The sequence below is a fragment of the Fukomys damarensis genome, unplaced genomic scaffold (genome assembly GCF_012274545.1).
Source record: "Fukomys damarensis isolate Sample0158 unplaced genomic scaffold, DMR_v1.0_HiC HiC_scaffold_39, whole genome shotgun sequence".
Taxonomy (NCBI): Eukaryota; Metazoa; Chordata; class Mammalia; order Rodentia; family Bathyergidae; genus Fukomys; species Fukomys damarensis.
The window spans coordinates 92,028,164-92,041,770 of NW_022900951.1; the positions used below are offsets into that span (position 1 = coordinate 92,028,164).

The 13,607-nt window shown below is 33.2% G+C and overlaps 1 protein-coding gene across 1 annotated transcript in view; it reads right to left on the reverse strand.

Moving 5' to 3' along the window:
• Lrch2 (leucine rich repeats and calponin homology domain containing 2) overlaps nucleotides 1-13,607 on the reverse strand; it is a 127,993-nt gene that overhangs the window by 38,688 nt on the left and 75,698 nt on the right. The window contains exons 10-15 of the mRNA XM_010603119.2: nucleotides 13,150-13,283; nucleotides 8,571-8,658; nucleotides 8,179-8,290; nucleotides 7,935-8,032; nucleotides 7,780-7,838; nucleotides 5,666-5,773 (exon numbers count right to left, since the gene is read on the reverse strand). Of these exons, the coding sequence (XP_010601421.2) occupies nucleotides 5,666-5,773; nucleotides 7,780-7,838; nucleotides 7,935-8,032; nucleotides 8,179-8,290; nucleotides 8,571-8,658; nucleotides 13,150-13,283 (599 nt within the window). The remainder of the gene's footprint in view (nucleotides 1-5,665; nucleotides 5,774-7,779; nucleotides 7,839-7,934; nucleotides 8,033-8,178; nucleotides 8,291-8,570; nucleotides 8,659-13,149; nucleotides 13,284-13,607) is intronic.

The following is a 13,607-nucleotide window of genomic DNA, read 5'->3' on the forward strand; positions in this document are numbered from 1 at the left end:
AAAAAAAAAAAAAAAACAAATAAAAACTCACAACAGAATATATTAGAAAGTAAGTTAGCAGAAATAAATATACAATGGGAATCATTCAACTGAAGCTATTTACTGCAAAGGTCCAGATACATTTTACTCCTTTGTTTAGGATAATAACCAAAGAAGCCAAATAAATACCTGCTTATTAAACCAAAAGAGTACTTACCACTTTCCTAACATAACAGTCTAATACTAATTTCTAACATTATCATGTGAGTAGGACTGATAAAAATTTGGAGAACTGGTTCAATAATTTACAGATCATTATTTTGTTTTTCAAAAAAATTCCCTTTCTTTTATTTTCAAGTCAGTATTAATACTTTTTCAATCCCCAGCACTGTAAAATTTTTTTGATATTATTTTATTCTCATTGCATATTCATAGGTGCAATAAAGATTAGTTTTTAATAATTCAACAATGTAAAGTAGTTTAGTCTTTGTTTTTTTTTTTTAAATAGAATCTCACTATCTTGTCCAGGCTGGCCTCCAACTCGCAGGGTGCAAGTGATCCCCCACTTCAGAGTATCTGGAGCTAGGATTATTCCTGTAACTCCATCCAGCTTCAAAGTACCTTTCAATCAGACAAAAAGTTTTCTAAATAACCGCAATTCAGCCTTCAAATCTTTACTAGTTAACTACCTAATGGTTCATTTGTTGATCCCTTTTCCATCCTTCTTTATTAATTCCATGCATTGACTCTTGTTACTTTTCTAGAATAGTTTTAGTCATCAAATAGTGATACAAACTTTCTTCGAGACTCAAGGTATTTTTTAAAATAGTATGAACTAACCAAGTGTGAAACTGCTATAAAAAAACATCACTGAACTCAACATAAAAGGTTATCTCTAGTTTTGGAGACTATACATGGCTCCTTTTAGCTTAGAGTGAACATTGCATATACTTTCAACCAGTACCAAGCTAAAGAACCTTTAGTATACAAAGCAGCAGTCTTGGGGGGTATTTCCTCATTTGCTAGGGTAACCTTATTCCAAATAATTGTTTTTTTGGTACCAACGCTCCAACTCAGGACCTTGAGCTTGCAAGGCAGGCGCAGTGCCACTGTGCCCAAATAAATTATTTTAATCAAGACTAACAAAAAACAATGATTGTGTTAAAACCCAGAAGTAGTTATATTTCCTGGCCTATAATTTCAAATAGCATTTCAGTGCTCCTTTCAGCAACTCATATACTAAGTGGCATTTCAGAGCCTTCATTAATAAAGTTGGAATATAAAACAAAATAATACACTGACAAGAAAAAAACTACAACTAGAGATGTATAAATTATATCAAATCCACTGAAGGATACATAGGATTATATGTAATCCTTATGTAGGATTACTGTTAGATTTTTGGGGTATCATTCAAATTCAAGTATTATGACAATAAACTAAAAATGTTAATTATTATATCTAAGGGTTTGAGCAATAGTTATACTTTTTTTTTTTGAGAGAGGGTTTCACTATGTAGTTGAGACTGACCTGGAACTCACTATGTAGCCCAGGCTGGTCTCGAACTCACAGAGATCCTCCTGCCTCAGCCTCCCAAATGCTGGGATTACAGGCATGCACCACCATGCCCGGCTAATAGTTATACATTTTAAAGGGAAGAAAGATCAATTAATGGAAAAAATACTACATTCAGCATTAAAAAATTGTGATATCCAGTTGGACACAGTGGTGCACACTTGCAATTTTACCAACTCTGGGGGCTGAGGCACTAGAATGGCAAATTCTATGCCAGCCTAGGAATCCTGTCTCAAAATTTTTTAAAAAATGGTCTAGGGATGCAGCTAAGCGGTAGAGCACCCTTGGGTTCAATCCCCAGATTAAAAATAAATCTGAGATCTAGTTTAAGTTCAGTCATTAATAGAACTGAGTAAAAATCTAATATAAAATTAAATGTAAAGTAAAATTTGTTCTTTATGACCAGATAATTGTAAATATTTTAATGCCTTCAAAAATTAGACATTATCATGACATTGGTCATTGTATATTACTATTTTTTAAGTTCTTATGTTAATATGTGCTCACATCTAAAAAGAAGATGAAGCAGAGGATTAGACAAAGACAGAAATTACTTTTGCATACATCTTGAAGAACAGCAGAAGTTATTTAGGTAGACTATATTTTTAATTAAATTAATAGCTCCAATTGGCTCTAAATTTGATTTAACTTTCAAGAACTTAATTAGCTAATAACAGTATAACTGAGTACCTACCATGTGCAATGCTGGGTGCTGTTTCACACTGATTATAAAACTATCACAAACAAAATCTATGAAGCATAACTATTCAGTTGATGCTGTACCTAGGCTAGAAAGAATAATGTCACATGGATAAATGAAAATCTAACATGATAGCAGTAATGTAAAATATAGAAATATTATATATAGCAATGTTAAAAATCTGACCCTATGCACTAAAATGCTTTTGTTAGCACTGTGAAAAAAATGGATAATACTGTGGGTTCTTTAAAAAAGAAATCAAGGAGTTACAGTTGTTATCCAGCAATTGAGCATTTTTCTAACATGTTCAAGGCCCTGAGTTCAATTTCCAGCACTGTAGGAAAGAAAAACAACAACACTCTCTTCCCATAATGATAAATACAACAGTTTCTCCTGCAGTTTCTGAGATAGAAACTCAATTATTGTTTAAATTTAATGTAACAGGTGGTGATATGCTTCATCAAATTTCCTAAACAACAAAAGGCTCAATGCAATATGCATATATACCAATATCCCATGATTAATATAGTCACTATATTGCACAAACATACACTAGTAGAAGTTGTTTTTAGAAACACATTACACTGGAGGCAGAGTGAAACATATATGACCTCATAAATTGCCAAATATCTTTTAAAGGTCTATTAGAAATGAATCACTAGAAAAAATTAGAAAATAAATATCATAAAAAAGATTGACAGAGCTAAGATAGGAATGAGGCTTCGTTACATATACAAGGGATAAAGACCAGTACTTTCTAATATAATTTTTAAAAATCTTCACATTGTGCAAAAAAGATGCTTAGCTTAATGGTTATTTATCTTATTAGCCATTATCCAGATTTTCTCTAAAAAAGAGCCCCTGAAAACACAGAACTTTCCAGGTGTCAGGAGTCCAAATTCAAGCTCAATGTGGGCAACTGAACAACTTAGGGAGATCCTGCCTCAAAATAAAAAAACAGAGAAGAGCTGGGCTTGCAGCTCATTGTGAAGGCCCTGAGTCCAATCCACAGTACCACACACACAAATTTTCATTTCATATGTTTTTATATTTTTGAAAGCATATTTAAACAAATGCCAATATATATTAAATTTGAGATTTCCGAAAGTGTGGTCATATTATCCTATAGCATTTTTATGAATAGGTAAAGTAAAATATTTATTACTTACCTATGTTAAATATACCAAAATTATTCTTTTAATTTTCTCAAGAACAACAAAAACCCTCAAATCTTTATTATTTCAAAATTATAAATTTAATACTCCCAGTACAGGCAAATGGCAAAAATGTCTGACCCTGAGTAGAACATGGAACTTTTCCTGTATTAAAAATTGACTTGCTTTGATTTATACATATTCACAAAATGTCCTCCGCACTGCCAATGATATGCATTCAGAGAAAGCCTAACCAGAGGGAGAAACAATTGTTGACCAGAAATACACTAAAGTGAACTTGTGATTCTTAAATCATCACACTGATTTAATCAGCCATTATATAATTCAGTTCAATTCTAAGGTATTCATACATATTCCAAAAAATTCAGAATCTGGTAAGAAACAAAATATACTTGCACTTGGAAAAATGTTTACTAAATAATGCTACTCTGAGTTAAAATGAACATTAACAAATAAATATTCAGCACACAGGAATAAAGAATATCTAAATATATATAGTGACTCTATCAGAATGAGGTATGATCAAAGCATATAGTGAATGTTCACATTTTTAAAAAATGTATTATGGTAAAAGACATACTGCCATTAACCACTTACTAGTCCGATTATTTAAATAAAGATAACCAAAAACTACATAGTTTTTCATTAATTTTATAAGATAATACAACAGAAAATATAAAAATGATAATTTTATCAAATTTCTTCAATACAAGAATTAACTGGCTGAAATGGCCTGCTGGAGCATTACCTGGGATAGTAAGTACATAAATGCATTGCCCAAGAGAGGATTGATGCTCAGGGTAAACTGTTAAGTAGTTAATCTCCCTCAAAATACTTCCCCTTGCTTCAAACACACTTACCTAATGTTTCCTACCACTTTTTTTTTCAGCTTTAATTGAGTTTATTGGTACATTTTAGGGATACAGTACAGTTACATTCATTGTTGGGATCTTGTACCTCTACATGACAAGTCTTGATTCTCATTTTTTCCCCTTACCTCTGCCCTCCCTTCACCCCCTCCTCCCCTCCCCATCTACTAACACTTTATTTTCATCTTTTCATTCTCTCACATTTTTTTCTTTTCCCCTTTTACATTTCCCCTACCCATCCCACCTTCCCTACACCTTTAGCTCCTTTGTTTCCATTTCTAAATGTCAGTAATCTTATTAGAATCTTATGCATTGTTGCAGATTATTTACACCAGGGAAACTATTCGGTATTTACACATGTGTGACTTATTTATTTCACTTAAGAGTATATCTTCAATATGTATCCATTTTCCTATGAATGAATCTATTTTCTCGTTCTTTATGGCTGAGTAATATTCCATTTTATAGAAAAACCACAACTTCTTTATCCAGTTTCCAAAGGATGGGCAAATAGGCTGTTCCAAGATTTAGCTATGACAAACTGTGCTGCTATAAACATGGGTGCACATACTTCTCTGTGATATGATTCTTTTAGTTCTCTTGGAAAGATACCCAGCAGAGGGATGGCTGGGTCAAATGGAACCTCTAGTCTAAGCTCTTTGAGGTATCTCCATATTGATTTCCATAGTGGTTGCACTAGTCTGCACTCCCACCAACAATGGAGGAGGGTTCCTTTCTCCCCACAACCCCGCCAACATTTGTTATTGTGTGATTTCTTGATAGCAGCTACTTTCTACAGCAGCTTTGGAAATCCTCTTTTATGAGTGGCTTTAGTTATTCTGTCATGGCTGCCTTGGTCTCTTCAAAATATTCAAATTGTTTACCTTTCATGGTCAATTTGTGTTTGGGAAAGAGCCAGAAGTCATACTTTGCCAGATACAGTGAATAAGGTAGATGAAGGCATAGTAGTTTCCATTTGATGGCACTCAGCAGCAACATTCGCTTTATTTTCTGCCATACCTTGTAAAGACACTCATGAAAGAAGACTTCCAGAACTGCTTCAGAAAGCAGCAAAAATGACGGAGTGTGTTCAAAGTAAGGAAGAGTGTTCTGAAGGGAATTAAGGGCAATGTGTCCTTTACTGTAATAATTTTTTACTTAAACATTCACCAAATATTTTGCTGTACACAGAACTTTATATTTCACTCCTTAGTATTCTCTATTGTCTTTTAGTAGTCTCTTGAAACACATCTAAAGAGGGCCCTATTGTTTACTTGAAACTTCATATGCTTTATTTGATAATCTTTAAATAAAGACTTAATGATCATAAAATTTGCCTATTCAAATCTTATTATTGAAAAGAATACCTGTTCTTTTCATCTTGCTTCAATAACTGAGCAGCTATCTTCCTCAAATCAGTTACTTCCTTCAAATCATCATCATCTTCTTCTCTAAGGAACTGTTCTTTCTCAAGTCTGAAAGTTGATACAAACATGGTTATCCAAAAATAAAGATAAGACTATTTTATGTCAGTTTCTAGAAGCAGAAACCATTTTTGTTTTCAACACCATGTGAAAACTAAAATCTCTTGTATTTAAAATACCAAAATAAGAAATAAAAAATATTTAAAGAAAACACATGTACATTTTCTACTCAATATAAATGTGGCATACTAATCATATTAATATAATCAGTGGCTAACAAATAATGATTAAGCATATAACAATTTTAAAATTATGAAATAATGTAATGGGCATAGTAATTTAACAATGCATATAGCCCAGCCTTGAGTGTCTAAATGGCCCACTTTTATAAATAACAACTGTTATGAAAATTTCTCATTTTATTGAACCATGCTCCTTTTATCAGTTCATTTTCACTTTAAAAATCTATGTAAAATGTTAAATAAAGAAAATGAAAAATGGGTTTAAGTAAGATTTTTTAATTTTCCAGGAATATGAATTAAAATATCATTTGTATTATTTAAAGAAAACAAAGAAATTTAAAAATAAACTATTCTCCAAACTCTAGCTATTTTGCCTCCAAAAGAATTTCATTTAATAAACAATATTGCTTAGGCCAGGGATTTAGCTCAGTGGTTCTGGTGCCTGCCTTGCAAGTGCAAGGGCCCCAAGTTCGATCCCCAGTACCAAAAACAAAAACAAAAAACAATCAATATTGCTGGCCATGGCAGCACACTCCTATAATCCAATCACTTTGAGAGGTTGAGGCAGAAGGATTGCAAGTTCAAGTTCTGCCTAGGCAACACAGTGAGATCCTATCTCAAAATAAAACTTAAAAGGAATGGAGATGTAGCTCAGTGGTAGAGAGCCCTGAGTTTGATCCCCAGTATCATAATAAAAGAAATCTACTCATGAGTCTTTATATTTTTGTATCATCTTCCATGACACTGATGACTCAAATTTAGGCAACTCTTCTTACTAGATATTGTGAAAAAGTTTAAGAGAAGAATGAAATCTAAAGAGTATAAGATAGGATAGTAGTGTAGTTCAGTGGCACAGGTTCTGCTTCACATGCTTGAGGGTGTAGGCTCCAAGTTCAATACCCAGTACCCTGTCCTCCGCGACAAAAAAAAAAAAAAAAAAAAAAAAAAAAAAAAAAAAAAAAAAAAAAAAAAAAAAAAGAAAGAAAAAGTTACTAATGAAGTCACTTACATGAAATGCAATGAAGAGAAAAAACTATGGGGATCAGAGAGACCTTGGTTTGTGTCCTAGGTACTAACAGACATTAACTAAGAGTGTTTAGCTAAAAAAAATGTAGTGTCTGAACTTCACCATCCTCATTTGTAAAAGTGGGGTCAATATCAACCCTGCAGGGTTTTAGTGAATGTTAAATGAGAAACATGGAAAAGCACACATTACTGATCCTGGTACACAGTAGATATTCAACAAATTTTCCTTCCTTTTTTCTTGCAGTTATGCAGTAACCTAAAAGGAATGACGGAAAACAATCTGGTAGGTCATATTCCATCATTTTGTATGATGGAGGATAAAAAATGATCTCTATCACAATTATCTTAATAAAATATGGAAAAATTGTCATAAACAGTCTAAAAAAACTGCAAAGTACATTAGGTGCAGAGAGAGAGAGAGAGAGAACACCTGAATTGTAGACATTTGAAACTGCAGATCTCAGTTTCTTTACACCATCCGATACTATCTACCTTAAAGGTTTGTTAAACAGCTCAAAAGAAGCAATGTATGTGAAAGAATAGTCCTCAGTAATAAAATAAGAGACATTATTATTAAATCTCAGAGGAAAAATAATGTATATCCCTACACTTAAATGCTTACTATGATTTTTGGTTTAATTAAGGAATTCAGACAAATGAACTATTTGCAAATTAATTAAACCTAACAGAAAGGAACAAAAATTATTTACTCTTTCAATTAAGAATATGTAATAAATAGTTCACATATTTATAAGTAATAATTCATTTTGAAAATTCATATGTGCCTACCTTTTTTCATTTCTGAGTTCTTCATTTTTCTGAGATTTCTCAGAGCATCTTTCTTTTCCCTTATATAAGAGAAAATTGTTATTTTAAATTTTATGGTCTATTTTTGTAAGACCAAGGAAAATATGTTATCAATACTTGTTCACAGTTTTATTTACCTTAAGCAAAGAGACAAATGATCCCATATGTGACCCTCCTTGTTCAGGAACAGTGACATCTTCTGTGTTGGGGTCAATAAAGTCATATATCTCTTGGTCTAAGTATAGATTAATATGTATTTCAAAATAGATTAGTAAATGCTCTGACACTGCAGTGCTTAGAGTTAAAGACACTATAATTTTTCAAAACCCATTTTAAAAAGAGATATGTACATGAAATAAAAATAGACACCACATGAATTACCTTTCTGAGAATCAGGCTTGCTTCCTAGTGTGTGACTATCATTTCTTGATGTTTGCTCTCTATTTGATTCTGATACTTGAGAGTGAAGGCTGACTGTGTCATCATCCGAAGGCTGAAAGGAACAAGCACAAAGTATAAACCAGGCATTGTTTTAATTAAACATATTATAAAATATCTGCTTTACTTCACCAGTTTTCAAACCAAAAGTTAAAATGTTAAAGTTGACTATTCTGTTCTTAGAAATGAATATATAATTTTTCATTTGAAGTTCTAAAATGTAATAATGATCACAGTTTCAAACAAAATAAAGCCAAATGTATGCTAGTGACTCTATCTCAAAGCTCTAATAAAATTATACAATAAAATATTTATTAGCAATAGAAAAGACTCACTTCCGTTGTAGATAATCGTTTCTCTCCATTATCACTTCCAATTCCAGAGTCAGGGCCATGATTTTTATTTGGATAAAAATCTTCCATACTATGGAAACAGAAATCCTCAGGGCAGTTAGGACCTTGCTCACAGTTAAGCAAGTAATTCACACTTGACCTAAAATTTCAATAGATAATGCAGAAAATATATTTCCAATGTCTAATATCCTTAAGGACTTAAGGACTATCAGAAATCTTCCTACAAAACATTTTATTCATGTCTCTCAAGCAGCATTTTTCCATCATGTGCTGTTATAAAGTATCAATTGTTAACAATGACTTTTTATTTCTTCGAGAGATTCAGAAAAATGGACTGCCCTGATCAAAACTTATTTTGATGAAAGGCCTACTTTTCTCATTGGTTTGGCAAATTTCATCACCAGATTTTGAAATAGTTTTAAATTTTATAAGGTTTTCTCTTCATTAGCTCTAAAAACATGCTTTTGGTTATATAAATAATACCCATCATATACTCAAAAAAAGAGAGAATGTAGGGAGGAAAAAAGGTATGCCATACATCAAATGAAGGATGTTTTGGTGTAGGATTATAGCTATCTTTATAAATTTCTGAATTACAAAATATGTATTCCACTCAGGTTGCAAAGCATATTTCTCTTTAATTTACAAATGTACCACACACTCTACAATGGCTAAGTGTTTTAAAGATAATATCATTGATACTTCTTCTAAAATCTCTAGCAGATGGTGGTGTTTTCTCATTTTAAAGTGAAGAAACTGAGGGTAGGAAAGATGAAGCAATTTGCTCAAGGACACACAACTTGCAACAAGCACTGTAAATGTGATACCCAGATTACCTAGTACTAAAGTCCTGGATCTTAATCACTGTCCTGTAATTCTTCCCCTAAATACAGTTTCATGCTGAAAAACTTATTTTTATATTTCAGGAATAAATATATATATGAAGCATCTATCAAATAAGCAGCACTCTGCTGAACGCACAAGACGTTTACAAAATAGACAAGGTATGGGAGGGCATTCTAGGCAGTAAGATTCATACATCCAAGGGCCTGAGTATGAAAGTAGAAAGCACATACAAGAATTTTCTAAGTAGTTTAATACAAGCCATAAATGTATTGTCATACCCAACAAACAACTCTGCACATCTGTACTGTACACGAGGTAGCTACTAGCCACATATGGCTATTTAATACTTGAAACGAAGATAGTTCAAACTGAAACATGATTAATATAAAACACATCAGATTTCAAAGATTCAGTACTCCAAAAAGCATGGAAAATATCTCATTGATTTTTGTATCAACTGCATGTTAAAATAATAGTATCTTGATATACTGAGTTAAATAGCATGTATTATTAAAATCAATTTACTGTTCTTTTTACTTTCTTTAAAATAGGCTACTATAAAAATAAAAATTATATTTAGTTCAAATTACAATTCTAATACTACTGCTAGTAATTATCTCCAATACATATTTTAATTCTTTCTATTTTTCTTCTCTACTACAATCACCCTGTTTAAGACCACATGCTCTCTGGGAAGTACTACAATGACCTAACTGATCCCTGTGCTTCTACTTTTGTTTATTTCCAACATATTCTCCTAAAAGTCAGATAGTTTACCATAAATCAGGTTATGCTATTCTTCTGCTTAAAACTGTCCAATAATTTCCCATTGCATTTTAAATAAAATTCAAACTTCTGGCCAGGCATGGTGATGCATGTTTGCAATCCCAGCACTTGGGAGGCTGAGGCAAGAGGATTGCAATGAGTTCAAGATTAGCCTGGACTGTATAGCAAGACTCTGCCTCAAAAAAATTTTTTTTAATTTTTGACCAGACCACAAAGCCCCCACCTGACCTAAGCTCTAACTACCTCTCTAAAGGCAACTTGTTCCAATACACCCTTCAGTCAGTCTACTCCAATTATGCTGCCCATCTTTGAACACACTAAAGTCCTTTCAACTTGCAAATATTGTAAGTCAAAACTTTATTTAACACATCTAATCTACCAAAGAATCATAGCTTAGCAACACAATGCAGTTCACTGTACAGTACTTATTGTTCATCCTTGTTACCAAGTGGCTGACTGGGAGCTGTAGATCTCTGCTGCTGCCGGGGGTGGGGGCATGAAAGTGAATACGAACAATAGCACATACCACATACACAAGATAGTTTCTACTGAATGACTATCATATAAGCACCATCATAAAGTGCAGCACTGCTAAGCTGAGCCATTATAAGCTGAAGCCCACATATACAAGTGTGTGTGCGTGCTATGGTTTGAATGTGTTCCCAAAGTTCATGTGTTGGAAACTTAATTCCTCATGCAAAATGTGGGGAGGTGGGCCCTAATGGGAGGTTATTTAGATCATAAGAGATCTGCCCTAATGAATATATTAATGTTGTCACTGCAGGAGTGGGTTCACTATCCTGGGAGTAAATTTGTTGTAGGAGCATTCAGCCTCTCTTAACCTCTTTCTTTCTCTTGCCCATGTAATGAGTTCTCTCACACTGTGATACAACAATAAGATCTACACAATAAAACAGTAAGTAGCAGTAGTGTCTTGAACTTCCCAGCATCCAGAACCATGAGCCAAATAAACTATTGTTTCTAAATCACCATCCCAGGTACTCGGTTCTAGAAGCACAAAATGGCCTAAATCAGTCTCCCCTCACCCCAGCATCAAGACTAAAGTGCGTTTTAACCCTAAACTATACATACATACCCAGCATTCAACAAAACACACCATGAATATACCAGCAGGCATTCAACAGATATTTGTGAAACAAGGAATGCCATTACTAAAGCAAATTTACTTCAAAATAAATATAAATAAAATTAAGAGATTAGAATAAGCATTAATTCTAATTTTCATAGAAATTCTTGGTCTACTACTATTCATAATATTAACAAAATAATCTTTGGGAACTAAATCAATGTTTAATTATTAATTCTACTCAAACAAGAGAAATATTCAAGAAAAAATTTCCATTTGGGAATTCAAGAACTTGTACTGTTAACAGAATACCTTCTTTAGTACTTAAAAAATACATATGCACTACAGGCCTTATGTATAGCAAGGTGATGATAGTTCTTAACTATTAATATTAAGTAACAGAATAGTACTTACTATACTGCAATTCAGAGTAATTTACAGCAGATATGCAATGACAAACCTTGAAACATTTTAGGTAGGTGTGTATTCTTCCATTGTGTAGTCTGACTTCATTCCAAGTTATTTCCATATATCAGCACAGAATTATACTTTCATTAAGTCTTTCAGACCAATATACATCTTGAAAGGCTGGATTAGAAACAATATTGAATCTACCATTTCAAAACCTAATGAGGCCAGGCATGGTGGCACATGTCTGTAATCCCAGCACTCGGGAAGCTGAGTCAGGAGGATCGCTGTGAGTTCGAGACCAGCCTGGGCTACACAGTGAGTTCCAGGTCAGTCTCAACTACATAATGAGACCCTGTCTCAAAAACTCAAAATCAAAACAAAACAAAACAAAATCACCATGAGGAAAACACCAAAATCATGCAGAACACTGTTTAACATTTAGATCTGGGATGACCCCCTAAAGCCTCATGTGTTTGGAAGGTGATTGGATCAGGGGGCCGTATACTCCTCAGTCCACTGATGAATTCATGGCTGAGTACACCGTTAGGAGAGAGCCTGGTTCAAGGTGTGTCACTAGAGGTATAACCTGGAAGGACACAGCTCCCTCCTGAGCTCCTCCCCTCTTCTCTACTTCCTGGCATCAATGATGTGAGCAGCTTTCCCCTGCCTGGCTCTTTCACCACACCATTTCTGCCATGGAGCCAGGTGACCATGGGCTGAAAATGTGAAATAAAATAAGCCTATTTTAAATTCTGGGTGCCAAGTATTATGTCCCAATGACAAGAAAATGACTAAGAAAAACATCACTGATACATCTTTTTGTTTGTTTGTTTGTTTGTTTTTGGTACCAGAGATCAAACTCGGGACCTTGCACTTGCAAGGCAGGCGATGGAACCACTGAGCTAAATCCCCGGCTCTGATATATCATTTTTGATCCAATCATAAAGAATATGAGAAGGGATTGGGGATATAGTTCATTGGTAGAATACCTAATTCAAAACCCTAGGTTCAATCTTGGTGGAAGGGCAAGGGTAGTGATGTGACAAAAGGAAGACAGGTATTTCTGGAATGTCCTGTTCTTCTACCAACCTCAATTCAAAGTCAAATTCTACTTTCTATTACAAATGTAGACTTCTGAGACCACTGAAGTAAATTAGCAGTTATTGTAGCTGAGAAATCAATATTTCTGAATTGTAATGTTGTGTTTACATTTTTACTATTAAAATAATTATCTGAGAAAATCTAAAATTTATTCTACTAACTCACAAGTTCATTTTATGACAGTGATATTAAGTTTCAGTCAATACCGATTTTAACACTGGCGCAATCAGCCTAAATATATTGACTGTATACTTGAGATTAATAAATATCTTTCATAGAAAGAGAGTACAACAATTATCAACAAAAGAGAGTGTAAGAGTATTACTTTACCTGTCTGTGAGAGGCTGAGAGGGCATTCTTTTGCTCAGTGATGGAAGATCCAGAGAATCTGGTTTCTTATCCATTCTACAACATGCTTGGATATTTAAGTACTTAAATATATGTACTTTACCCTTCAAACATATCTGTGAAGAAGTAGTGAAATAGATTTAGTCATATATTTCCACATATAAATAGCACCTATCAAATTATTCATATATCTTAATAATCTGAAATTATGTTAAAACATCACAATCTTGATTGATACTTTGCATATATAATAATTTGTACTTTTGACTCTAGTTGGAAAAATCTGACAATACTGATAACCAGTCAAAATTCTACTGCCATATCTTCTTAGTGAAAGAGGTTAATTTTCCTGTATATCATTCAAATTTTCTTGTTAAAAGCAAAATGTACAAATTACTAAACAATATAAAACTCATGAAAGTTGCCTTTATTTTATTTAT